At 42.0% G+C, this 27,829-nt stretch overlaps 1 protein-coding gene and 1 pseudogene across 5 annotated transcripts in view; both read right to left on the bottom strand.

The window, feature by feature from the left end:
* mprip (myosin phosphatase Rho interacting protein) overlaps positions 1 to 24,892 on the bottom strand; it is a 44,693-nt gene extending 19,801 nt beyond the window's left edge. For all 5 annotated transcript variants that reach the window (XM_071206693.1, XM_071206694.1, XM_034107546.1 and 2 more), the window contains exons 1-11: positions 24,832 to 24,892; positions 11,880 to 12,031; positions 11,706 to 11,790; positions 11,454 to 11,625; positions 10,344 to 10,767; positions 6,750 to 6,876; positions 4,065 to 4,163; positions 1,906 to 1,962; positions 1,167 to 1,235; positions 984 to 1,073; positions 215 to 324 (exon numbers count right to left, since the gene is read on the bottom strand). In XM_071206693.1, the coding sequence (XP_071062794.1) occupies positions 215 to 324; positions 984 to 1,073; positions 1,167 to 1,235; positions 1,906 to 1,962; positions 4,065 to 4,163; positions 6,750 to 6,876; positions 10,344 to 10,767; positions 11,454 to 11,625; positions 11,706 to 11,790; positions 11,880 to 12,001 (1,355 nt within the window). In that variant the 5' untranslated portion in view covers positions 12,002 to 12,031; positions 24,832 to 24,892. The remainder of the gene's footprint in view (positions 1 to 214; positions 325 to 983; positions 1,074 to 1,166; positions 1,236 to 1,905; positions 1,963 to 4,064; positions 4,164 to 6,749; positions 6,877 to 10,343; positions 10,768 to 11,453; positions 11,626 to 11,705; positions 11,791 to 11,879; positions 12,032 to 24,831) is intronic.
* Positions 24,155 to 27,829, bottom strand: part of LOC117465153 (myosin phosphatase Rho-interacting protein-like) — a 36,361-nt pseudogene continuing 32,686 nt past the window's right edge.

The raw sequence follows: 27,829 nt of genomic DNA, 5'->3' as shown, positions 1-27,829 counted from the left end.
TCACATTCCTGTCTATTCTTCGGACGAACTCAAAATAACGGGCATACCTCCACCCCTCGAGAGTTATCGCTGACTCAGCCATGTTTATGCAGCACTGCACGTGGAGATGTGGACGCGCAAGTCGCGCAGATTACGTAGCCTACATATAAACCTGCGGCGGAAACCCAACTGGAGAAAACGGTTATATAATGTGTGCAGTATTGGTTGTACTGACCTTGCCACATCAGGGGCGGTGGATGGTCGGACGTTCTTCATCACTGCTTGGATCCAGTTCCTGCGTATCCCTCCTGTCATGGCCGACAGCGTTTGCACTCCCTCCTTGGTCTGAACATTCAAAATGAAAATTACACTGACTCTATAGGTAATGTGATAACATTTCCCTGCGTTAAATAATACCTCCATGTTCGGTCTGGTCGATCCTTTTTTAAGTATATTGGTGGTAAGCAAATCATATATTTTTTACCACAAAAGAAATAATGAAAAGATGGTATGCTTCCTATGAAGTCTCTCTTTTAATATTAACAAATGTTATACTGTGTTCATAATAAATTAATCCTGACACTAATCCATTCTTCCTTTGTCATTCTCGAGGCATAGTTAGATCAAATAAAATAATTCTTTTTAAATAATCAAAAAAGGTATTAAAAAATAAAATAGGGATACAAAAAAAAACTTAATAGAAATCAAATTATAGGAAAATTAAACATTATTGTAACCTTATTTGTGTTATTCAAAATATAAACCCCTGTGACCCTGTCAGTTATCAACAATGACATCACAACAGTGTAAAAGTGTTTCCGTGTACACAGATTAATACTGAAAGTAAAAAAATTATTTGACGTCATGGCTGTGGTATTTAGTTATTATTATACCATGGCTACGAACCAATCAGATTACTTGGTATGAGCAACCTGTTTTATTAAGCGATAGCTCAAGACAGGCCGAGGTAAACAATGAACAGTCATGGTTAAAACATTTCTTACATGTATTTGGAATCCATAGTTGCGTTGAGCCTGGTACTCAGTGACATTGTAGCAAGTGGACAGGTCGATCTCCCCGTCCAGGTCCGAGGCCTGAGGAACAGAAAGACGAGTGTGCAAACATAAATAAGGAACTGCTCACCATAAACATTTACAATGAGTGTACACTTAAAATAATAAGCATACCTCCTCTGCGATGGAATCCTTGTAGTATCTCAGGCTGTGATCCGTCAAAACAAACCAGTATTTCTTCCACTAAATTGACAAAAAGAAGACAACGTTTTGTCATCCATCGATCATGAAAATGTAATAAGATGTATAGAAGAAATCCCTAAAACAAGCTCTACGATGGCACAGAGTTCGCCTCTTTCCCTACATCTTATAAAATATTTATTTTACGTGCATTGAAGATGCATCATCAAAGTGTAACCACACCTCTGAAGACCATAGGATGCTATAGACTGCACAGTGCATCAGCTGGACAGTTCAGATGCTGTTTGAGCTGGCTTTTGACCCCCTGGTGGTGACTTGATAAAGAAACCCTAACATTGAATAATTACTTTCTGCAATTTGTAAATGTCTAGAGAATTTAAAGTTGGAACAATTCTTTAAATGTAGGTCCCTCTTGATACTTTCTTTCTTTCTTTCTTTCTTTCAGTCTTTATTTCGAACAGATTAAAAAATAACAAATGTGAAAAACAGAATACCGTATTGTTCTAATACAGTATTTATCCACATTCATGGTAATAATTTGTATATTCAACAAAAAAACAAAAAATGTCTTCATATTAATAATATACTTAATCATACTTGATTTTTTGAACAGACTTACTAAAACAAACATAACATTTTTTATTAGCCACCTAGGTTATTTCTCTCTCTCACTTGTAATACTATTGATCACAGACAGAGGTAGATTAGGTACCTGGCCTTGCTCATCCAGCTTCACCATCCAACCTTTCTTGAAGTTCAGTAAATCCGGCTAGAAAAGAAGAAAAACATTTTAATTTGAGTCTGAACAGAAAAACAAAGAAAACCTGCAAAATGACCCCAGAACCATCAAATCAAAGACAAACCACAACACGTGTTTTACATTTCTTTACGTATTCCATTATATTACAATCACTTCAACGAGCATAATACATCAATCTACAGATCCTCCATCCAACAGTTTGAAAACAATTCCTTAATGAAAAAATCATTTTGTCACCGTAAAACACAAGAGCAGCAAAAACACATGCTCACTGAGCCGGCTGAGGGCAGACGTTGACCCCGCCGACGGATCAAACACACATTTAGAAGACGTGACGCTGTCTAAATGTGATCCACTGGCCAGGGGCCAACTTCTGCCAGATGTGTCGCTCTGTGCTTCTCACACACACGTGAATGGCGGCCTCACGAAGCAGTGGTACATTGTGATATACTCTGTCTCACACAAACTGACAGACACACAACCTCTCGCTTAACAAATAACACGGACAATGTGCAATGAATACACGCAGCGGGCAAAGTGTGCACACAGATGGAGCACAGTGAGGAGTATAACCTGCAGAGGAGGGGGGAGGAGGAGGGGGCTCCGCAGCGTGGAGGTTAGGCCTACATCATCCACAGACATTAGGGAACACTCAAAATGCTGCTGAACATAGCTGGATGCACCACACATGCTTCCACTTCCTGTTTCAGCAATAGAGCGGTGCAGGGAAAACCCAAAGTGAGTTCCAGGCAACCATTTGGTAACAAAGATGCCTGAAATAAGGTCTGTGGTTAACATCATCTGATGAGATCTTTAGGTTACACTATATGAAACACAATAAGTAAGAAATAACCGCGCTGGTGAGCGTCTGAAGCTATTACACGTAAGGTGATTACTAGCATGTGACTAAATGTGTCTGATAACCGTTGTCATGCCGTACATTAGCCTCCTTTAGCTTAGCGGTGGTGTCGTGAAGTCATGTGACCGTGCTGTAGTTCCATTATAGCCCAACGTTAGCCTCCTTTAGCTTAGCGGTGGTGTCGTGAAGTCATGTGACCGTGCTGTAGTTCCATTATAGCCCAACGTTAGCCTCCTTTAGCTTAGCGGTGGTGTCGTGAAGTCATGTGACCGTGCTGTAGTTCCATTATAGCCCAACGTTAGCCTCCTTTAGCTTAGCGGTGGTGTCGTGAAGTCATGTGACCGTGCTGTAGTTCCATTATAGCCCAACGTTAGCCTCCTTTAGCTTAGCGGTGGTGTCGTGAAGTCATGTGACCGTGATGTAGTTCCTTCACATTTTGACGTTAGCTTTTCACTTATGGAGATTGCATTTTTCCAATGGTGTTAACATGAGGAGATGATCCTGCTGAAGGAAATGTGTGAGTGTGATTCAGATGTGTTTGCCAGCCATTTGATTCCAAAATGAAAATGGAAAAAGGCCAATGGTTTTTGTGGAGGGAGCTCCACGACGCTAACTTCCGAGTCAGCCTACACACAAAGCAGATCATCCCTGCACGACTGCTCCCCCAGGACACATGGGAGATTGTTTCCTGAGCAAAGACGATGTGCTCTTTTGGGAAGAGCACAGAGACCTTTATCAGTTTTTAATTCTCCCAACTCCAAAGTGAATATAGCCTTTACAGCTGAAGCCCTTGCACTGACGCTGACCCTGGATCAGACACTGAGCAGAACAGGAGAGGCTTTGTCTGCGAGACCAGAGGACTACTAAAGCATTCAGGACTTCAGAGGGAACTTAAAACATTTGGAATGTCGAAACATTAAGAACATACTGTAGGACTTTTAGCAGAACAAGACAAGCATCCAGAAGGTCCATTTACAGAACAACTATTCTTAATTATAATAACCAATTTCAAAAGCCTTTCAAGAATGCTTAACAACTAACTAGTTACCTTATTACCTTTGAATAAAGAAATACTCAATGTAGCATTATTAGAAATATCCTGTGTAACACAGGCTTCCTGCCATTTATAAACAACACAAACAGACTGTGGGTATGAAAACATGTGCTTGACTTGTGCTGAAATGCATTAACCGTTGGAAGTCAATGGCTGCTGGAACGTTCTAACATACATGAGAGGGGAGTAAACACTCACCGTCATGACGGACTCCGTGGTCCTCCTGTCCAGGGACTTGGCTCTCCTCAGAGGCGGCAGGGTGGAGGGGAAATCTGAACCAACGTCACGTCTCTGCTCCTAAACAACACACACATATTCAAGTTATTTCAAACATGTGTGCGTTTAATAAACTCTTATAGTGAAGAATCTTTTTTTTATTCAAATACTAAACAATAGCCCTTTTGGACTATTTGAGACTAAGAGGCCCCATTATGCTTTTGGGGCTTTTCCCTGTCCTGTAGTGCATTATGTAAAAGGTCTGCAAAGAGGGAGTGTTTCTCCCACACACTCCCCCCCGCCTGAAACGCCTCCATTGCATTCCTTTGTTTACTTGCGTAACACAATGACAACACTATGTTACACCTAGCACATTGTACGTGCTAAGGGACAGTACATCCCTAAGCAGTTAACACATCACAACAGAGCCGGCCGGCTAACCAATCAGAGCAGACTGAGCTCTGGTTTCAGACAGAGGGTGAAAAGAGGGAGAGAGAAATAAAGAGCTGTTTGAACAGTAAAGCACGGAGACGTGTCCCAGCAGAGACACTACACACTGATATGAACCTGAACATCAGCAGGAGAGGACTCTTTAAAGTAGAGACTCGACATACTGATATACACCTGAACATCAGCAGGAGAGGACTCTTTAAAGTAGAGACTCGACATACTGATATACACCTGAACATCAGCAGGAGAGGACTCTTTAAAGTAGAGACACTACACACTGATATGAACCTGAACATCAGCAGGAGAGGACTCTTTAAAGTAGAGACTCGACATACTGATATACACCTGAACATCAGCAGGAGAGGACTCTTTAAAGTAGAGACACTACACACTGATATGAACCTGAACATCAGCAGGAGAGGACTCTTTAAAGTAGAGACACTACATACTGATATACACCTGAACATCAGCAGGAGAGAACTCTTTAAAGTAGAGACACTACACACTGATATGAACCTGAACATCAGCAGGAGAGGACTCTTTAAAGTAGAGACACTACATACTGATATACACCTGAACATCAGCAGGAGAGGACTCTTTAAAGTAGAGACACTACACACTGATATGAACCTGAACATCAGCAGGAGAGGACTCTTTAAAGTAGAGACTCGACATACTGATATACACCTGAACATCAGCAGGAGAGGACTCTTTAAAGTAGAGACACTACACACTGATATGAACCTGAACATCAGCAGGAGAGGACTCTTTAAAGTAGAGACTCGACATACTGATATACACCTGAACATCAGCAGGAGAGGACTCTTTAAAGTAGAGACACTACACACTGATATGAACCTGAACATCAGCAGGAGAGGACTCTTTAAAGTAGAGACACTACATACTGATATACACCTGAACATCAGCAGGAGAGAACTCTTTAAAGTAGAGACACTACACACTGATATGAACCTGAACATCAGCAGGAGAGGACTCTTTAAAGTAGAGACACTACACACTGATATACACCTGAACATCAGCAGGAGAGGACTCTTTAAAGTAGAGACACTACACACTGATATGAACCTGAACATCAGCAGGAGAGGACTCTTTAAAGTAGAGACACTACACACTGATATGAACCTGAACATCAGCAGAACAGGCCCCCTTTAAAACACAGGAAACACAGAAACCACACATCATTAATACTACATCATCTCATTTGGTCTGTTTGGGTGGTGCTGTGGAAACATGTAATCAAAACCGTTGCTTCTTTGTCGATCCCTTTGTCAGGATTAACTCAGTGATGAAAACAAAACACACATATAGCACGAGGCTAAGTTTGTCAAACCTAAATGTGTGTGTTGCTAACAGTAACAGTAGGAATGACCTAAAGCAAGGCAAGGCACAGAAGCAGTGTTCTTGATCTGTAAACACGCGTGGTGTTTTCATCTGTGTGTGGCTGACACAGAGGACCCACGCTCGAGTGAGACACAGGGCTTCACTGTGACTTTGTGAATCAGTGTGTGACGTTTCTATTTCCCTGAAGTCGGGTTTCAAGTGGTTCTGTCCGCGCACAGAGAGCCGGGTGGGAAAGGGAGGACTAATCACCGGGGGAATCCCGCCACAGAATGGAAACTAGAAATGAAAACAGCACACGCTGCTGATCTCTGACCCACAACCAAAACAAAGACAGGGCCGAGAGAGGGGGAGAGAGAGGGAGAGATGGAGGGAGGAGGCCAAGGGTGAAGGGAAAAGATAGAAGAGTGTGGGGGAAAAGTTGGGCGGGGAGAAAATAAAACCCACGCCGGTAGGTCCAACCGCCGAGCACACGGGATGTTGTCCAGAAACACAGATTATAAATGCTGCTATATCTAATGTACTGCTGAACAAGGAGGCACTACTGGATCTCACACACACACACACACACACACACACACACACACACACACACACACACACACACACACACACACACACACACACACACAACACACACACACACACACACACACACACACACACACACACACACACACACACACACACACACACACACACACACACACACACACACACACACACACACACACACACACACACACACACACACACCACACACACACACACACACACACACACACACACACACACACACACACACACACACACACACACACACACACACACACACACACACACACACAGCAGCGTTACCCCTCTGTGGAAGCGTCTCTGCTCGCTCCGGCCCTGTCTGGACCCGCTCCCCCCCGACTCTTCCACCTCCATCTTCTCTTGGTTCTCCAGCTCCAAGGCTTCCAGCTTCTCGATAACACCGGAGCGACTGCAAATCAAACCACAGACACACACTTATTAGATCAACCAATTTAGTGTGTCCTATATATTATACATCTTTTCATTTCCCCAATGAATCACGTCTTTGTATGATAATGGCGCTGAGAGGCAGGAAAGCCTATAGAAAAACAAGTCGTATAACCCTTTCAAAGTAAATAGTTCCAGAGGGGAGGAAGTGTGTGGGAGAGGAACTCCCTCTGGAAGGAATACAGGGATACTAGCCTTTGCAGACCATTGACATGCACCTAAACCTATAGGACACACTACAGGGAAAGGAAACCCCCACAAAGCATACAAGGGCCTCTTTAATGTGTTTTTGTTTGTGCTTCGCCGCATGTAGAAAACTGTTGAGACGAGCCAAATCAGATAATGGATTTAAAAACTACGTCTGCTTTTAAATGTTCCCAAATGTGTTGTGACTGATGTTTAAATGTATTTATTGCATCTAGAGTGTCGATCTATGCACTCGGCTGAATGTCTAATGATTACATGTTGAAATGAAACTATTAGCAGATTTATTTATATCGTTTAATCTCTTTGTTCTCTCAATTGCCACTTCCTCTCTCCCCCTAGATCAGGGGTGTCAAACTCAAGGCCCCGGGGCCAAATCCGGCCCGCGACTTCATTTTATGCGGCCCCACAAGAGCTTGCAAAGAACGGTTACAGGCTGATTTACAGAAGCACACAAACTACATGTCCCACAATGCATCTCTCATTTGACTTTTTTCTCAGAATTTGACTTTTTTATTTCAAGATTTCACTTTTTTTCTTTTTAAATCATGTTGTGACATGCTCACTGAAGAGTCTTGCAATTATTTCCCCTAGACTTCTGCTCTCAGACGTAGTTAATTATGAAGTCCGATAATAATCCAATGCAGAGGCAATAACATTATTTTATATATATATATAACATATTTATATATGCATTTTTATATAGTCTTAAAGTTACAACCAGCCCTTTAAGTGCAACCATAATGCTGATGTGGCCCGTGGTGAAATTGAGTTTGACACCCCTGCCCTAGATATATCACTTCTGTCCATCTGTACCCTTCCTCAAACTGTGACACAGTATCTTACCAACTCTGGCAAGTTCCCACACAGGCCTTTTGTTACATGACAGAGGAATCTGCACCAGAGAGGAAGAGGGTGAGAGGCAGCGAGAAATATTATATTACTCATTTGCCTAAATGGTGCCCTTATTTGGGGACTCTTGAGCGAAAGCTGCAGTCCTTAAAAGGGAACGAAGGAGAGGAAGAGGACAGTGTGAGGCCAAACCCCCACTGTGAGATATTTCTGTCTTGAGTTATTTTGCAGATAGGCTTAAAAGAAATATTCAGAATAAAGAGATGGCGGTGCTTTGCCCCAAAACTATGAGGTAGTATCATATCACCATCAAATCCACGGCCAAGCCCTTTTGAACGCATCTTTTCTTATTGTGCTAAATAGGGCCATGTTCAATCTAAAGCAGTGTGTGAGGGTGACCATTGTTTCTTTACACTATCTCATCATTCATTGCAAATACTAGCACCTATTTAACCAAATGCAACTGCACAGGATAGCATGAAAAAGAGAGAGAAAGAGAAAGTCCCCCTGAAGGGAACTTTGGGATGCGAGCCTTTGCAGACCATTTAATGCATGAAACCTATAGAGGACTCTACGGGGAAGGGACACCTCCCAGAAGCATAACAAGGCCAATTCAAATGTGTGCAATTATTTGGAACAGACTGAGGACAGCCATTCTTCATCACCCGTCATGCTACACCTTCGAACAGAGCACAGAGATATCTCGCTGCATCAGTATTCACCCATTGGCCCGTACATATGTAATCAGGTTCATATCTGAAAAGGTCAAAGGTCAAGGCCTCCCCGGCTGTGTGTGGGCATGCCTGTTTAGACAGAGCTTGTGTTTCTGAAAACCCAAAGCGTGTCAAGTGGACCGGTAAGGTGTTTATGGGCTGTAGGTGGGCACTCCTCCTATTCTCCTCTCCCCCTCTTCTTCCTCTCACAGCTGGCATGGATGGAGGGACAGAATGCAGCAGGAAGCGGACTGTGGAAGGGACATGATGACCCCCCTCTCACCCGGTTGATTTGTCTGTAAAGTTTGTGTAAGCCCTGTGAGCCCTTTATGAACAGCATCAGTTCAGAAAGGCAGAACACTGAACACAAAGTACACGGACTGTGTGTTTATACATCTCCCCCCTAGTTAGTAAGGAGGGATTATTAGGTAACAAAAACAGACAAAAGAGGGATACTCAGATGGCATAAGAAATCTCAGCATGTACAACTTTCCTCCTTCCTTTCATTTGAACCTGATGTGTTTGTGTGCACATCAAGCACTTTGGTAGTTTGTGCGTCACTAAACTGGTTGTGTGTCTGTGTAAGTGCCTTTAAAAGGATAAGCTAAGTATTTTGAGCCCACAGTGTTTGGGTATGGTGGTGAGGTTCCAAGAAAGCAGTGGACTGACCTGGTTGATCGGGTTGAATAAGGCTGATTGAATACTTCACCGATCACCAAGGACAGCTAGGGGTTATCAGGCTCAGTGAAGCTCTTCCTCTAAAGTGTGTCCTTCTTGTTCAAGCCTCACCGTCAGGCATGGAGGGGGAGGACACTTTTACACAAACTTTTTTTTAAACAAGCACTTACAACTTATATAAACCAGAGTTTTATCTCAAGTCTTTCCGGTTAATGACTGCACTTTTGGTGAGCCGGAAAGCTAAAGGACAAAACTAAATCCTAAAATGAAACTTTTTAAAAGGACACTGCGGTTGACTTAGTTGTCCTCTAGGGTCATTAGGGTTATCTGAAAGCATGGTGTTGCATTGAGGACATTTTGCATTTCATCTTTTATGGAGGTCAGATAACACTTAAAAGATAAGATACAAAAATAAGATGTTTCTGCCCAGTACAACAAATAAATGTACAAAATGTACTCCAGAACCATAAGCTAGCACCTATCCAGTCGCTTATATATCTAATAAGGTCATTTTCAGGTTACAAACTACAAAATGTAAAATACTTTAAACAAATTATCAAACAATGCCAGTAGTTTTAGTCTAAATGAATAGCTTCTGCCTTGCTTGTTGCAACATGTCTGTCTCTAAAGCTTACCTACAGTGATTTAGTCAACAGGCTGGGAACCACTGATGTACAGAGAGGCAAGAGAGTAAATATAGCTCATGGTACATAGATTTACCAAGCTGTGGTCTGAATGTTTTTTTTAATTAAATATTGTAATTTTTGGTTTGTTTGTCTGTAATAAAACCTGCTGGATTGTCCCTCACTATATCCATGTACACCTCTGTTACAAAAAAAGAGGAAAATAAGAAGGAGAGGGTTTCAATTCATAGTCCTCCCTTATTGCAAACCTTTATTACCTCCTGTAAGGGCAAGTCTATTCAAAATGAAGAAGATGAGACTATAAAAGGGACATTCTTGGTACAGTTCTGGGCACTGACCTCCTCTCGGGGCTGAGGACGGCGTCCCTCTCCTGCCTCTCGGGGCTCCTGTAGCGGCTCCTCTTCTCAGCCTTCCTGGCTTCGGCCTCCAGCCTCCGAGCGCGCGGCGTGTCATGGTGGCTGAAGGCGTGGCCCCCCCTCTGGTGCGCCGGGTGGCTTTCGTTGCTGGTCACGGTGCTGCCGCTGGCGTCAGAGTCCAGAGAGCTGACGGAGCCGCTGATGTGGGAGCCGTTAGAGAGCAGGGAGCTGCCGGAGGGGAAGGGGTCGCTGGGGGGCGGGGAGAGGCAGCGCGGGATGCCCCCCAGGCTGGAGCAGGAGCCCGTCGGGGAGAGCAGGTCCCTGGGGGGCTGGGGGGCAGAGCCATGCAGCGCCAGGCTGCCCCGGTCCACCTCGTCACCATTCACCGAGCTAACGTCAGAGCCTCCTAAACAAGAGGCACAGGACACGCCATGACCTTAGCTTTCCTTTGTTATGTATTCATTGTATTTTTCTTTACATGTAATACCTCCAAAACCTTTGTTTAACTTTTGTATTAATTTCATGTGTATATAAACACTAAAGAGTGGCGCAGGAATGAGTCACAAACCAGGAAATAAGTTAGCAGTTTTGCTTTCTGGGTTCCCTCTTCTGAACGTCAATAGATTTTTGATTGAGTTTTTGGTTCGATGCCTTGATTAAGGGCCGGAACTTAAAGACTTTTACTTTTATTCTACAACATAAAAAAAGTCAGTGAATATCTCACTTGTAATTGTCTTAAGCTTCTTTGTGTCTCAAAAACAGCAGTTGCCAACACATGTCTAACTGGGACTACTAATAGTCACTGCACCGAAGATTAGCCGCCTTTAGCTTAGCAGCGTCGACTTGAAGTCATGCAACCATGATGTCATTTGTTTATAGCATTACATTCACTATTTACTTCATTTACGTTTCAAGTGTCATAACCATGTGCCACCGATCTTTTTTCTGCAATATTCCAAAATGCAATGTTAAAATCCCGCTGCTTTTAGTCGAGGGAACCCTTGCAAAGCTAACTTCCGGGGTGTGCCTAAATAAACACATCACCACTTTATACCGAGTTCTGTTTTATTCAAATGTCTTATTCCTCCTCACCTGTTTGGGTCTGAGGAGAACCTGGAGGCAGCTCAGCGGGGGCCCAGACTGAAGCCCCCTCTGCCTCTCTCTGGTTCAGCTCCTCCTGCCAGATGATGGAGCTCGAGTCTGGAACCTTCTCTGCCTCTGGGATGCCAGAGCCGGTCACTGCTACCTTAGCTGGACCTGGCTCCTGCAGATGAACACATGAAATAGTCAGAAACGAGAAACAAGAAAAGTGAGAAGAACCCTTTGAGAGATAATGAGTATTACCTGAGAGGTCGTCGGCTCCACCTTGCGTTTCTTCTTCTGGTTCTGTTTGTTGGTTCTGGGGTAGACCACCAGCTGTTCACTCCACCTGGAGAAGGAGTAAGGTGGTTTTGATATTTGTGTGTGCGCTCACCTTATCCAATCAAACGCATAAGCAGATAAATCAAGAAAACGTACCCGTTGATGATCTCTTTATTCTCTCCTCTGATGAAGTACTCCTGGTCCGGAGTCATGATGCACAGCGAGTTCTTCTGACCTGTCTTTGGCTCGGCGTCAACCACATCCACACAGATGTTCATGTTCACTGTGCCCTGAGGCAGAGTGCTGGGCTGGAAGAGACACAACATGTTCCATTAGCCAGTGTATTAGCTAATACATTATGTGACACGTGGATTGCCTTTTGGATAAAGCTTAAAGTTAGGGCTGGCTCAGACTTGCCTTGAACCAGCCCCTAGTTATGCTCCTTTAGGCTTAGACTTTTGTGGAACTTTCACCTTTTATCTTTCAACTCTCTTTTCCTACTTCTCCTTTTTCTCCACCTGTATCATGTTCCATAAATGCAAGTTACGGCCCGTCCACACAGCGGCGTGCGTTGACGCTTGGAGGTGGGCGTGTCTGAACAACCAATCACATGAATCTCCCGCCCCCCGACATACAAAGCAATAGCAATGTTAAAACGAAGTAAACTGGATATAAAATCCCCAAACAGGCGAAAACCTACCAGTTCCACCCACTGTCTCTGCCACCTCCCTCCATGCCTCGCTCCTCCTGTTTGTATCCCGGTAGATGAACAGAGACTGATCATACAGCACCGGCTGATTCACTACCAGCAAACAATGTGGGCTTCGTAAATAATTGGACAGCCTTCTGGGGAAAACCTGGTCTGATTAAGAGAGACGGCATTCATCCTACTTTGGAAGGTGCAGATCTCATTTCGGCAAACATCTCAGGGCTTTGTGGACTTAATCCATGACAAACTGGAGTTGAGACCAGGAGGCGGAGTCGCAGTCTTACACGCTTCTCTGCGCTCTCTCCTAGGCAGTCATCCATAGGAATCCTGAACCCAATAAAATACCCAATATTAGCGGTGTGTGTGTCTGCCCAAGGACAATTTAAGGTAAAACCTAATAGAGGTGTCATACATAATAACCTAATAAAAGTAAATGTAACAACTACTACAGTGCAACAAAACAGGAAGATTAAATGTGGTCTCTTAAACATAAGATCTCTAGCATCTAAAGCAATATTGGTAAATGATGTAATATCAGATTATAATATTGATATATGCCGTCTCACTGAAACTTGCTTGAGACATGAAGAATATGTCAGCGTAAATGAGGCCACTCCACCCAGCCATATCAACACTCATATTGCTCGAGGCACGGGCCGAGGAGGTGGAGTTGCAGCAATCTTTGACTCAAGTTTACTTATCAATACTAAACCAAAATTAAATTATACCTCCTTTGAAAGCCTCGTTTTTAGTCTTACGCATCCGACCTGGAAAACTTTGCAGCCAATCTTATTTGTTACAGTGTATCGTGCACCAGGTCCTTATTCAGAATTCTTATCAGAATTCTCTGAGTTTTTATCAACTTTGGTTCTTAAAAACAGACAAAGTAATTATCGTAGGGTTAGGGTTAGACCAAATTCCAACTAAGCTGTTGAAGGAAGTTTTTCCATTAATTAGCACTTCTTTATTAAATATTATGAATATGTCTTTATTATCAGGCTATGTTCCACAATCATTCAAAGTAGCAGTGATAAAACCGCTTCTTAAAAAGCACAACCTCGATCCAGAGGTTCTAGCCAACTATAGACCTATTTCTAATCTTCCGTTCCTCTCAAAGATTCTTGAGAAAGCGGTCGCAAACAGCTGTGTGCTTACTTAAAAAACAATGATTTATTTGAAGATTTTCAGTCTGGCTTTAGAACACATCATAGCACAGAGACAGCTCTGGTTAAAGTCACAAATGACATTCTAATAGCCTCAGACAAGGGTCTCTATTCTTGTTTTGCTCGATCTTAGTGCTGCATTTGATACTATCGACCATGATATCCTATTGCAAAGACTAGAGCACTTAGTTGGCATACAGGGAACTGATTTAGGCTGGATTAGGTCCTATCTATCTGAACGCTCTCAGTTTGTACGTGTTAACGATGAATCTTCCACGCAAACCAAAGTTAGCCATGGAGTGCCACAGGGCTCAGTGCTCGGACCTATTTTGTTCACACTATATATGCTTCCAATATTATAAGGAATCATTCTGTAAATTTTCATTGTTATGCGGATGATACTCAACTATATTTATCAATCAAGCCTGATGAAATTAATCATCTAAATAAAATTCAAGACTGCCTTAAGGACTTAAAAACGTGGATGACCTTAACTTTTTGATGTTAAACACGACCAAACTGAAGTTATTGTACTTGGCACGAAGAATCTACGAAACAAATTATCTAAAGATATACTAACTATGGATGGCATTAATTTGGCCTCCAGTGAGACTGTAAGGAATCTTGGTGTTATATTTGATCAGGATTTATCCTTCAACACCCACATAAAATCAATTTCAAGGACCGCCTACTTCCATCTACGTAACATTGCAAAATCAGGCATATCTTGCCTCAAAACGATGCAGAGAAACTAGTCCATGCATTTGTTACTTCTAGGGCTGGATTATTGTAACTCTTTATTATCAGGGAGTACCAAGAAGTCAGTCAAGTCGCTTCAGCTGATTCAAAATGCTGCAGCTCGTGTACTAACCAGAGTTAGGAAAAGGGACCACATTACTCCTGTTCTGGCTGCCTTACACTGGCTCCCTATAGAACACAGGATAGAATTTAAAATTCTTCTTCTCGCCTACAAAGCCCTTAATGGGCAGGCGCCATCTTACCTTAAAGAACTCATTATACCCTACTGTCCTACTAGGGCATTGCGTTCCAAGAATGCAGGGTTGTTGGTTGTTCCTAGAGTCTCTAAAAGTGCAATGGGAGCCAGAGCCTTTTCTTATCAAGCTCCACATTTGTGGAATCAGCTTCCAGTTTGTGTTCGGGCGGCAGACACCCTATTCGTTTTTAAGAGTGCGCTTAAGACCTTCCTTTTTGATAAAGCTTATAGTTAGGGCTGATTAGATTCAGCCCCTAGTTTTGCTGATATAGGCTTAGTTTGTCGGGGGACATCTTACTTCTTCCTTCTCTCTGTCTCTACCTGTGTACTCTCATGTTCTGATTAGGGCTGCAACAAATGACTAATTTGATAGTCGATTAATCTATCGATTAATGAAACGATTAATCGACTATTCGGACTATTACGCCTTGCACAATTTCTCAAATGCTCTTATTTAGCCATCAACTTTTAGATTTAGCTTGAGGTTGTTTTAGGTATGTGGAAACTAACAATGAAGACAATAAAGATGAATACTTGATTAAAAAATACATATTATTAAATTAACTAAACAAATTGTTTACAAAATGAACATGGCTTTTCATTTAAATTAAATAAACAATATTTCACATCAAAAGAAACAAGTGTTTTAGCAAATAATAAATAATGTGATGACAGAACTGTAAACAGAATAGCTGAAACTTTAACAAACTAAATAACTCGGTTACCTCTAATCATTAACCCATGTTTGTATAATGTAGTTAACTGCGTGTGTTGCTGCTAGCATACATAACACCTGACGTGAAAACGTTAGCCTACTCGTGGACGGGGCTACAGAGCTGCTAGAAAGACAGTCGAACCCGGTGCATTCCTCCGTCTGAATGTGGAGCACTTTTGCTAAATATTTAGATAGATTGATTGTGTTACCGCCCTTACATGCTAAACTCTTATTGCACTTTTGGCAACGAGCATCGAGACGGGTAAAGTTTAACAACACCTCGGAGCGGCGTTCTCTCCGCCATCTCCGCACGCAGTGTGTTGCTGCATGTAGCGGCCGCGTGTGTGTGTATACTGCCCCGCCCCCTCCCACACAGACCAGGGAGAGAGATCTCGTCTGAAAATACATCATAGACGCATTTGTTTGTCTTTTTGCATATTAGAAACGAGCTGGCCACACTAAGACTGCGATATAATGTTTTTGTATCAATAATACATGACATATATTTTTTAAATGTCCCCAGTACCGATAACGTTGTAGTTTAACGGCGCGTAAAACGCACGTGATGACGTCACCAACGAATCGACGACTGAATTAGTTGGCAACTAATTTGTAATCGATTTTAATCGATTAAGTCGATTAGTTGTTGCACCCCTAGTTCTGATAACCAAGCTTCCCCAAATGTCTTTCTTTTTGGTGTCTATATACGCCGGGATCCGGAGTCATGGATGATCCTGCGGTCCTGTGTCCTGGATTGCGAGCCCTGGATCGCGAGCCGTGGCTGTGGTCCTGGATCAACGGTCCTGGATGGATATCCTCGTGGATTCATCTTCCTATTATACACACATGCATTTCCAAACATTTGGACTACCTATGTTGCAAATGTATTATCTTTTCAATTTACACACGGCATCTATTGCACGTCTGTCCGTCCTGGGAGAGGATCCCTCCTCTGTTGCTCTCCCTGAGGTTTCTCCCATTTTTTCCCTTTAAACTGTGGGTTTTCTTCGGAAGTTTTTCCTTGTACGATGTGAGGGTCTAAGGACAGAGGGTGTCGTATTGTCATACTGATATTTTGTACACACTGTGAAGACCACTGAGACAAATGTAACATTTGCGATATTGGGCTATATAAATAAACATTGATTGATTGATGATTGATTGACTACCGCTATAATGAATTTTCCCTCAATTTTTTTGGAATATGAGGAAATGACCTGCGTAGTCTCTTCCAGCATACCCGCGGTTTGATTGGCTAGCGCTTGTACTGGCAAATTTGCATAAATGGGATTTCATTGGCTGACGGTTCTGCCGAGGCACCAAAGTTGAACATTGCTCAACTTTTGAAGCGAGCAACGCCAGCAACGCCAGCAACGCCAGCAACGCTCCACGTCGCTTCCCCAAAATGCAGTTCGGCTAAATGTGACGTCACCCCCATTCAAAGTGAATGGGCAGAAGCGTTGGAAGCTTCAACGCACGCCGCTGTGTGGACGGGCCGTTACTAACTCAGTATCAGTTGATGTAGTCTTGGGTGACGCCCATGTGTTTTTTAAACACAAGTTCATTTTAAAAATGTTAATTTGGGTTGTCTATGTTGTGACTTTTAGGTTTTTTTCCATTTCCCCCCCATTGATTGTGTGTTTTCCTTCGTTTTCCTTATCAACAGGGAGGGTCTAAGATCAGATGGTGACATATTCTGTACACACTTTAAAGCCCCCTGAGACAAATATGGAAATGTGATATTGGATGTATAAATACAATGTGATTTATTGAATTAATTGAATGAAAACTGAAATGTTGGAGCAGAAAACTGAAAATAGCAGAGGAAATAATAGTACAATTAAGGCATAGTTTACACTTAATTCAACCGAATGTGCTGCGCAAAGTGCTAGAACATAAAAAGAGGACACATTTAAACAGGATGCTTGAGTCACTGGTTTGTCTCCATCTATGTCTCTGTTGGTTATGTCCACAATGTTGGATGGGAGACTGCCCAGCTAAACACTGATATCACGTTTCAAAACTGAAACTGAGAAGATCTGGGGGAAAACATGCCTCAGTGTTTCACAGACTTGGCTCAGCAGATTTCACCAATCCCTTGTTTCTCATCAATCTTTTCAAGAGGCAGGTTTCAGCGCCTGAACTGTATGGACTATCCGTTGTTATCATCATATCGCCATGGTAACTAGGCAAATCCTTTCACTTGTAACACACACTGAGTGAAAGGGGGAGATGACAGCGATGTGATTCCGCACTTAAGCTGCTTTGTGCGTAATCACTGAAGAACGAAGAGCTGTGTCTGCTTTGTACGACACAAAACTTACGAACACTGAACAATCTCAATATCTTTATTAAGGAATAAATTCAATGTAATTTGAAGCGGATTGGTAATCGTCTCGTTAACACCAGAGCAAAGAAACCCCCTAAACTTCTTCTCTAACCTTTTCTCCGTCTGCTCTGAATCCTGCAGCTCTGTTATCAGGCTTCACTGCTACAGATGTAAAACAGGTGCTGGGTCCCTTTCCAGCTCCTTTTAAAGGCCACTGAGCACACATCCAGCTTTATAAAGATCTGCCTGTAAACCCCCGGGGGCTGCCAAATATGGCAATCAAACTGCGTCACACTTTAGAACTCAGAAGCTCCGGAAGAATGTCCTCCACTATAATGAATCATGTTTGAGGAGCTCAAGTAGCTGTGTCGAACTGTGTAGAACCCCGCAGCGTGGTGAAACCGTGGCAACAACACTATCCAAGGGAAATGTCTAAAATGAGAATTATGACCGCGAAAGTTGAGATTATATATATTTACAAATATCACTTTAGCACATTATTTTTGTATTTCCATCCGTACGACTTTAAAAAAAAAAAACAATACAAAAAAAATGTCGTTTTGTTATTGTACTTTTCCTGTGTGTTTCATGTAGTCTTAATATGTTATTGTATGCACATAACTACAAGGCAACATTGTGTAAGTCAACTGAGCAATACAACTTTCAGGTTCTCAAGATCAGGAACATTTAGTGAATTCATAAAGTATACGATTAACAGAAAATCTATCTGAAAATATTAAAATATATTTCATTGTTAAAATTATTATGCAAAGCAAATATATTTAAATGTTGACAATTTGCTTCTTTTCCTTGGCTTAAGTGCCTATAAACATAATATATTTGGAACTGCTCGGTAGGACAGACAAAATGAACATTTGATGATGTTGTCACGTTGGGCTTTAGAAAACTCTAACAAGTGATAGAAAAAAAACCTTATTGAGAAAATGTTATTAGTTGTAGCTGAAACACAGATTTGTAGCTCCTCATTCTATCACTGACACTTAAACCAGGAGCTTAGCTGTAAAGGGTTTTATCGACCAAAGACCTCTTCAACATCTCTTTGATCCAACAGATGCTCAGCTGTGGAAATATCCTACTGTTCTTCTATATAGTCTATATATGACTGAGGGCACGTTTTCTAAACTTATGTGTTGCTGTTCGGTGGAGTCTAGATTTCTCGAGTCCATTAATCGTGGTCCTGAGAGAATAAACACAACATGTTTCCTAGAAACTGCCCACTGCTACAGGCACCGAAACAAAGGAGCTCTATCTGCCAAGGCGACCATTCAAACGCAAGAGAAATTGTCATGGGTTTTTATGCCTGCACTGCTGGGCCAATTCCATATCCTTCGATTGTGTCTGCTTTCCCGGGGGCTGACTATTTTTAGCTTTGCAATGGGATATTATTAAAACCAACAACTTTCTCAGAGGCTACTCTTGAGATCCCCGTCACTCTGGCTGACATGTCACGAGAGGCCACATCAACTAAACAATACAACCAAACCCACAGGAGACTGAAAGGCTTACACTGAAACAGGGATGTGTCTATACAGGCAACTACCACATGCTTCAGTTTTCCTTTATATTGCAGCTCGTGCCCAATAGGAAACTTTCAAGAAAACGGTGAAAATGGCATGAAAAAACGAGGCAACTTTAGAATGAAGTGGAGCACAGCCACCCCATAATAATAAAATCCTCCAGGAGGTTTTTACAGGCCGAGCCAAAGACAAGTCCTCCCCAGCAGGCTGTGCAGACTGCTGTTTCTAATGGTACCTTCAACCCAGTACCTCCATCAAAGCTCCTTACAGACAGTAACTACCAGACTAGCTTGTTCTGAAACTGCCATTATGGAAATCAACACAAATGGATTCAAAACAGAGAATAAAGTGATAATGCTTTTAATGTGTCTAAAATAAGATAGAAGAAGCTCTGGAGCAAAGCGGTGCTCTCCCGCCTTCAGCATGTTCTCCAGACCAGTTTCACCATTAAGCTCTCAGGGTGGTCTCATTATATTTCCATCGAGGACAAATCTGTGTCTCCATGACAGTCCTTCTAACTATCTATCCATTTCCTGTCTTCATCTTGATTGATTGGCCTTATATGCAATGGTTATGTGCTTTCCTCTAATGGTGTAACTGTGTGATGCACGAGCCGTGTTGGCACCAGCAGAGTTTGGTGCTTGATGCTGCTGCAGGCCGCGTGTGGAATGTCTGGGTCTGGGGCATATCTAACGTTTCCTCTGCGGTTTTCTAGGGGCTACAGTTCCCTTTCTCCTTCTCTCTGGTCCCGGTGCTGCGAGTCTACTGCAGTTCACCAAATAAGGGCATTTGAGGAGGAATGCTGCTTTAGATGGTGGAGCTTCTTTCCCTCTGCTAGTGGTGAACATAGTTTCAGAGGCAACCGATTCAGATAGCACCCTGCTGTGTACTTGCTATACATATCTGCCAATATCATCACTCCCTGGTCCTTTTCCTTCAGGATGATTCAAAAGAATCAACCACTTTTTTTACTTTAATACATTTAGTGACAGGAAGTTGAGAAAAACTGCCTTCAAATGTTTGCCAGATATCATTACGACTGAATAGTAGAAGCAAAAACAGATCTTCATCCTCATGCTAATGACACAAAAGGAATTGACCATGGCGAAAAAGCATCCATGCAAGTTAAATACAACCGTTTCTCTTGAGTTAAAAATGGTCCCTTATCCAAAGCCTTTAAGTGTTTCTACTTCATGGGTGAATGGAGAAATGAAGAACATGAGAGCGCAGAAGGAACATACCGTTTGCACTTTTTTGCTTTTTATGGGCAAATAAACAACTGACTGTAAAAACAAGCTAGGGATCAAAGTCACACAAGGTGAACACACATTTAAAAAAAAAAAAAAGCCTCTGATGACATGGGACCCAGCATGTTTGGAGTACAACGCATTCGAGGGAATAAAAGGTAAAAATGTATTCGTAACTTTATGGCAATGCCACATTATAATTAGGTAAAGCGCCTAAAGCAGCCCTCTCATGGCAAAGCCCAACAAAGGACGATGGAAACATCTTTTAAAATGTAGCAAAAGGCTGGAAATTCTGCTTTTTGACTATTGCCATGACATTTTTGCCAGGAAGTCACTTCTTCAAGCCAAGTCATATTTGGTCACATATTGCCCTTTTAAAACGTGTTGTACCCGTAATAAGCTAGCAGCATTAGTCGGTGTCAGCAGTGATTGTTAGGCCAATACACGATTACTTCCCATTTTGCTTTTTTTTTTATATAAAGAAACCCAAAACATTTAGTTCATTTTCACATAAGCTATTAGCCTAGCAGCCGACCTTCAACAAATGTATTACTTTTGAGGATGAGGAGTTGGTTTTTACTCTTTACGATGCGAGAGCCATAGGAGTTGACCAACAACACAAGTTCTAAACATTTGGTGCCAAAGTATTTTAGATTAAAATCAAATGCTAAAAAGGAACCTGATAACATTCATTCGTATACTTTTGGTATGAAGCAGGGCGGAGATGGAGAGGTCACAGCCAACCAACATTTAGAATTAAAGTGCACCTATCATGCTATTTTTAGGCAATAGCATAGGTCTCAGATATATAAAAATAATAATATATATGTGTTTTGCTCAAAACACCAAACAGATCACCCATTCTAGCCATGCCTCATATCCCTCTATTTCACTTCCTGTTTAAAAAGTGCTGATTTGGGATATAAAGCTAAAACAATTTTTTTTTTAAAAAGATTAAGAAAAGGAGGGGGCTGAGCTCATGAGGGGAGATTCTACCGGCAGATACTGTCGAAACTAAATACTGCCGTGATGAAACGCCATATCATGGATATCATGGATTATCATGGATTATCAAGGATTCTTTCTGAAACAGTATGGAGCTCAAAGGCTTTCTCTCTTGCCGGTTATACGACAAGGTGAGTTCCTTTTTATTTCCTGCTTCTTCACACACATGCTCTGTGCCGTACAGGTTAGCTCTGAGTGTTAGCGATGCTAATGTAAACATGCACCAACCATATTACGTCCAAAACAGTCGGACATTGTTTCTGATAGCAGCGTTACTGATAGTGCTGTGGGTGTAAAGCCAGCCTATATTTCCGATATTACTCCTATCGGACGCAAATCTGGATTGGGTACGGAGGAAAAGAGAGGGTTTTATTTTCTGACGCTGCGTGAGTTCCCCGACACACCGGGGACACATATTTATGTATAAAAGACAGGTCCCCTTTAAAGTAACTGGACATACAGTAGCTAGGCTAATTAACTGTCAAATGTTATTTTAAAGCCATGGACAACATCTGGTTCAACCTCACTGTGGACCTTACTTTAGAAGACATGTGTTTGTTATGCAAGCTATTTTGAAAAACAAAGTCCTCACATAACATTAAGTGAGATATTTTAATCAGAAGAATAAGCCTTGTGAATGGAAAAAACAACAACATTTCATTCCAATATAGACATATATTGTTATAAGATCTTGAAAATGTTGAAAGATTGTGGACCACAATCAAATTCAAAAGGTGACCGTAAAACCTAAACCTGGCTTACCGTTTTTGACATGGCAACTGTTAAATAGAGATTTAAAAAAACAAAAAGAATATTTATCTATTTGTATTGTATCGCAGGAACCTCCTTAGTTTGAGAGGTCTGTTGATGAACTGCAATAAAGTCAAGATGATGAGATCAAACGAGGCATAAGACAAAGCGATGGGGGTGGGGTTCCTGTAAATCTCTCCACTCCATGAAAAACACATGTGAGGAGTGGGTTATATGAATATAAAACCTCAAACAAATGATATCTGCCCTCCACCGGTGGATCAAGCCATTGGGTAAACAACGGTGAACTTAATAAGATGGAGAATATTAACACTGTGTTATCAGCTCAGAGGTTTTGGAGAGCTGCTGTCCTCAGAGTCCAGAGCACAAAGCGGCCATTTCCCTGACCCACTTTTCCTGCTTTTGGGAGCCCATGAAAAGACCAACGGACAATGAGGCAGACGGTTTTGGAATGACTTTTACAATGAGAGGAAAAAACAACAGCCCACCAACCTGGGTGTCACTGGAAACACACTACACAGTGGAAACACGCACACGCACGCAACCGAGTTTCCTCCCATTGTCATCACTGGCAACACGAAGAGATTCAACCAAATGGACATCAAACAGCCGGCTTACACACAGAGAAGTTACACATTTAGCTCATCTCCCTTCCCCCGGCTGTGTGACCTCACTCACGGGGACACCTGCTGAACAACCAATCTCTTTCCTATGAAGGGCTCCAGACCACAATAACATCACATTGAGAAACCCATTCACGTTAAATCAACCGTTGACACATTTCTCTGAGAGCTTTAATCTCACTTCCTTCACACTTGGCCGGTGTAGAGAAGTGTCAAATGCACCAGATTAATATTGGAAGTTTATAATAATGAACTTTGAATGCTGCAGGGGTTGCTTGACAACCTCTATATTTCTACACTGCGTGAGACACTGCCTTTTATAATGGTCAACTTAGCGTTACTTATGAATATTATATTTACATCATTATAGACTACATGAATGATATGCTATGACTGCCTAATTCCCACCAATCCGTGGAGCTGTTTGAGTCGATGCATTTCCCAGGACACACCCTTGGATATTTCACAATGTAAGCCTTTTGTAATCAACTCTTTATCCCTCCGACATAGGGAGGTCACAATATCAAACATGTTGTATTCGATACCAATACCAGTGAAATTCCACAATTATCTAAACTACTAAATCAAGTTTAAATTCTATGTATATACACATGATAACTGATATTTGATGGGAAGTTATACAGGTCATAATTCCCTTTATTTTTTATACTGCTGTGAAAACATATCCTTCAAACAACCGTAGGTATTCAGGTGTTTCCCATAAAACTACATTTTACAAGACTAAATATAAAACATATCATGATAACATTACCATACGCCAGGGGTGTCAAACTCAATTTCCTCCCGGGCCACATCAGCATTATAGTGGCACTCAAAGGGCCGGTTTTACATTTTAATATAATATATATTAAATAATGTATTATATTACATTGTTGGCCCTACATTGGGCCACATAAAATTAGGTTGCGGGCCGGATTTGGCCCCCGGACCTTGAGTTTGACACCCCTACGCGATGATTTACCTTTCCCCACACTCATCTTTACTGAATACAGCTCGAGTACTTCATAATGCAACTCTCTAGAACCTCTGCTCACTGGCAGCTAACTTCTAATGGCTAACATTATTAGCTCTCCTCCTTAGATGAACAGGGATATGTGGTTGAGAATGTAGCATGGCATAGCCACATGTGTATTGCTCCTGATGAGCAGGTGGCATCTTCTATGGAAGGCTCTGCCAACAGTTTGCATATTGTTTGTGTTAACGGATAATGCCAACCTAGTGAAGTAAAGCGCTTTAATAAATAATGTTGAAAGTCTTGATGTATTAGTGTGAACAGTATCCAACCCCAAGCAGTGTGTGGCCCCCAGTGTTTACACTCAACAGCCTGATCTCCCGGTCTGGGTTCGGTCTCCCTGCTGCCACCACAGACACAGGACACAGTGGGCACCACGAGGTGACTTCTTTACACAGTTGATGTGTGAGTGATGTTCTTTATTGTGAAGGTTTCCCTGAGGACTCCAAACAACAGCATGGCTGTAACTAACGCTGGGAACTAACACTATGCTGCTGTGCTTTCACTGTGACACGTCTCCATGCTTTAATGTTCAATGTGCTGCAGAAACCTCTTTTCACCCTCCGTCCTGAAACCAGAAGCCCATTCTGCTCTGATTGGTTAGTTTGCCGGCTCTGTCGTGATTGGTCCCATTACATACAATGCGTTTGAGCAGTGGCCAATAGAAGGTGTTACATATGGATGTAATAATATCACTGAAGTGTGTGGGAGAGAAACTTGGAATGTAGACTTCGCAGACCATGTGCATGCACAGAACCTATGAAGCACACTACAGGAAAGAAAAAAAAACTGGATGTAAACATACACGAGTTTATCGCCAAAGAACTTGTAACTACTTGTGTTCTAATGCCAAAGCACCCTCTTGCTTTAAGAAAATGGACTTGTCACACTACCTTGTCAAATGTTTATGTTGCTCTTTCAGCTCAGATTTGACGACCTCTTGACGAGATCAAGTGACATATTTCAAGATGCATGACTCACCGACTCGTCCAGGGCAAAGCGCAGACAGCCGTGTTCGTACAGCACAAAGAATCTCCGTTGCCATTTCTGTCAGGAGAACAACATGCTATGAGAAAACCATAGTAGGTGGTTTATATAGTAACAGAAGCACAGACACATTGCTCTTTCTTAATAGACCAACAAACAATTAGGCATTAGAGTTAAGCCTCACTTTCCATTATTCCAGCAGGGGCCATAGGGGCACTAAATACAACTTCAGCCCACAACTAGTCCTCCTACTAAAGCCCTTCCCGTACATAGTGGGAGGTATTAGCCTGAATGTGTTTACATCGTGTGTGTACCCATTTAGAGAGCCAACACACAGGCCTGCAATGCATGCTTTACCCGGGATCCTCTGCATAGGGTTGTCAAAGTCAGTTCCCTCAGGGGCCAAACACAGCCATCCACCATAAATAGGTTTAGCCTGTAAAAGAGAGGGGGGAGAAAAAAGAGCAATTTAGCTGATCATCCAAACTGAGAGAGAGTGAGCTGGGGGGAGGGGTGGAGACACGTCATGTAAATATGATTCCAGATATAGCTTCTGTTCTCAAACACATGTGCAGCCATGCCACAGAGCTTCTTTGGTGTCTGTTTGATGATGACATGATGCATTAGTGCGTTTTCTTTCCCGATGACCCAGAGAACATTGATTGACTGACTAGGTGCAAAATAAACAACACCTCTACACACAGTTCTGTGCTTCCACCAGCGTCGTCAGTCCACCAGAGGCAGAAACCGTTCAAAAGACTTGGAAACATATGAACAAAGAGCCCACTCCCATTGTTTTGCTCTCTGCGCTCCAGTCAACCATTAGCAGAACCAGTTCTCCTTCCAGCACTCCCCTCCATTACAAACCTTTCTCCTGGAAGGTGGAGGGGGTCGGATTATTAAGTCTACTTTTCTATACCGGCCCTGTAACTGCTCCATGTCACTGCATGCCTGTCATAAAGCTATACGTGCCTTGTTTGAACTTGTATAGGACGTGCCTATGAAGGCAGTTTGACGAGCTGAAAACATTTACAAATATATACTATTTTAGTTGCATTTGTGACCTACCAAAGTCAAATACATCTGGTAATTTGGCAGAAGTTGACCAAACTATTTCACTTGTGATCTCTTGCCCTGCATACACTCACACCATGACAAACACACTTGATAACTTCCTCTCCCTCTCCCCCTTACCAGTAACATCAACCCTTCCAATCTGCAGGTGTGCTGCTTTCTGTACTGCACACATGGTATTATTAAGCTGTCCTAACAACAGGCTTTTTGATGTTTCAAAGTGCTGTCAATCAATTCAAATTGACTGATTAAAATATCAAAAGTCATTAATGCTTTACATTTTAAAATACTATTTACATTACGTGGCGTTGTAATAAAAAACGTATGACAAACCGGTAAGAGAAATCAGACGGTTTTCTACTTTAATAACATGATTTCTGAATTATTGCCATGTAGTCCATCCATGTTCTGACCCATAGCTAAAGGCGTAGCAGATCACCCTCTGTGTGATGTGCGCTAGCTACACAGGGCACTCAAATGTTCCTATTCATATAACGAGTAGGCTACTACCCGTTCCTATAGTGGTGACCCTGTTTGCTATTTTCTACTCCAATGAGTGTTTTTCTTTTTTAAAGATAGCCACAGAATGAAAAGCATAAATGTACGTTCTGAGTTTGACTCAGTCAAAACTTTGGGATTTACTGGATACTTGAAAAGAACAGAGCCATCATAAATGTTTAGGTTACACCTTTAATACTATGAGATGTCACAGTGTCTGTTTGACAATTTGGTCAGGGGGCCAACACTGATATTGCAACTTAAGTAATCGCTTTTGGGTAGAAGCTGTAAACCTATCCAGTATTCATGTTTAACCCCTTGACATATGGCCTAGCTATGTTGACATCTTTGAAAATGATTGTTTTGGTCATTTAATCATTGTATCATTGTAAGTGGTAAAATCGGATCTTTTTTCACAATGCTGCCAAATTAGTGACAATTTGCTCTGTAATTTCTAACAATTTTGTAATATTATCCCTCATTATATCTCCTGTGAAAGTATGATCTTAACTATTGATTAAAAAAAAGTCAACCAATGGTAAAACAATATCATAGCCTACCACATGGGGTGCTGTGGGTTGATACAGCAAAACACAGCAGCAATGTCAGTGAAGCAAAAGAGTTATACAGTTCAAACTAATGGGTGGTATTTGAGAATAAATAGTTTGAGTCTGATATTGTCGACTAAATAACAGTTACCTCCGGATTAGACCACCAAGTGTTGCCAAAAAAACAGGTATGCTAAACCTTTTTCCATCTACAAGCTAGCTAGCCCATCTGCTAGCTAGCTAGCTAGCTAGCAGCACAGATCATTCCATCTTTTCCATCTCAATGTTTCACTTCACCAACAGTCAAATTAAGGAGTACTGTGTGCACATGAGTTTTTGTGAGAATGTGTACTGGTAAAATAGCTATAGCATCTATTACACATGTATATAGAACACTAGACGTTTAAATTCAGCATGCTATGAGGAACTTGTGCTGAAAGTTGGGGAGATTCAAGATATCCTTGTACAGTTTGACAAGGCCAATGAAGACAAGCCAACCTTTACCTTCTGGAGAGAGTACATGGACCTTGTGTCTATCTCCTTGCATTCACCGGGCACTGAGATATTACTCATTTGCCTAAATGGTGCCCTTATTTGGGGACTCTTGAGCGAAAGCTGCAGTCCTTAAAAGGGAACGAAGGAGAGGAAGAGGACAGTGTGAGGCCAAACCCCCACTGTGAGATATTTCTGTCTTGAGTTATTTTGCAGATAGGCTTAAAAGAAATATTCAGAATAAAGAGATGGCGGTGCTTTGCCCCAAAACTATGAGGTAGTATCATATCACCATCAAATCCACGGCCAAGCCCTTTTGAACGCATCTTTTCTTATTGTGCTAAATAGGGCCATGTTCAATCTAAGCAGTGTGTGAGGGT

Source organism: Pseudochaenichthys georgianus, chromosome 19 (assembly GCF_902827115.2).
Source record: "Pseudochaenichthys georgianus chromosome 19, fPseGeo1.2, whole genome shotgun sequence".
NCBI lineage: Eukaryota > Metazoa > Chordata > Actinopteri > Perciformes > Channichthyidae > Pseudochaenichthys > Pseudochaenichthys georgianus.
This window is presented reverse-complemented; position numbering and strand designations above follow the sequence as displayed.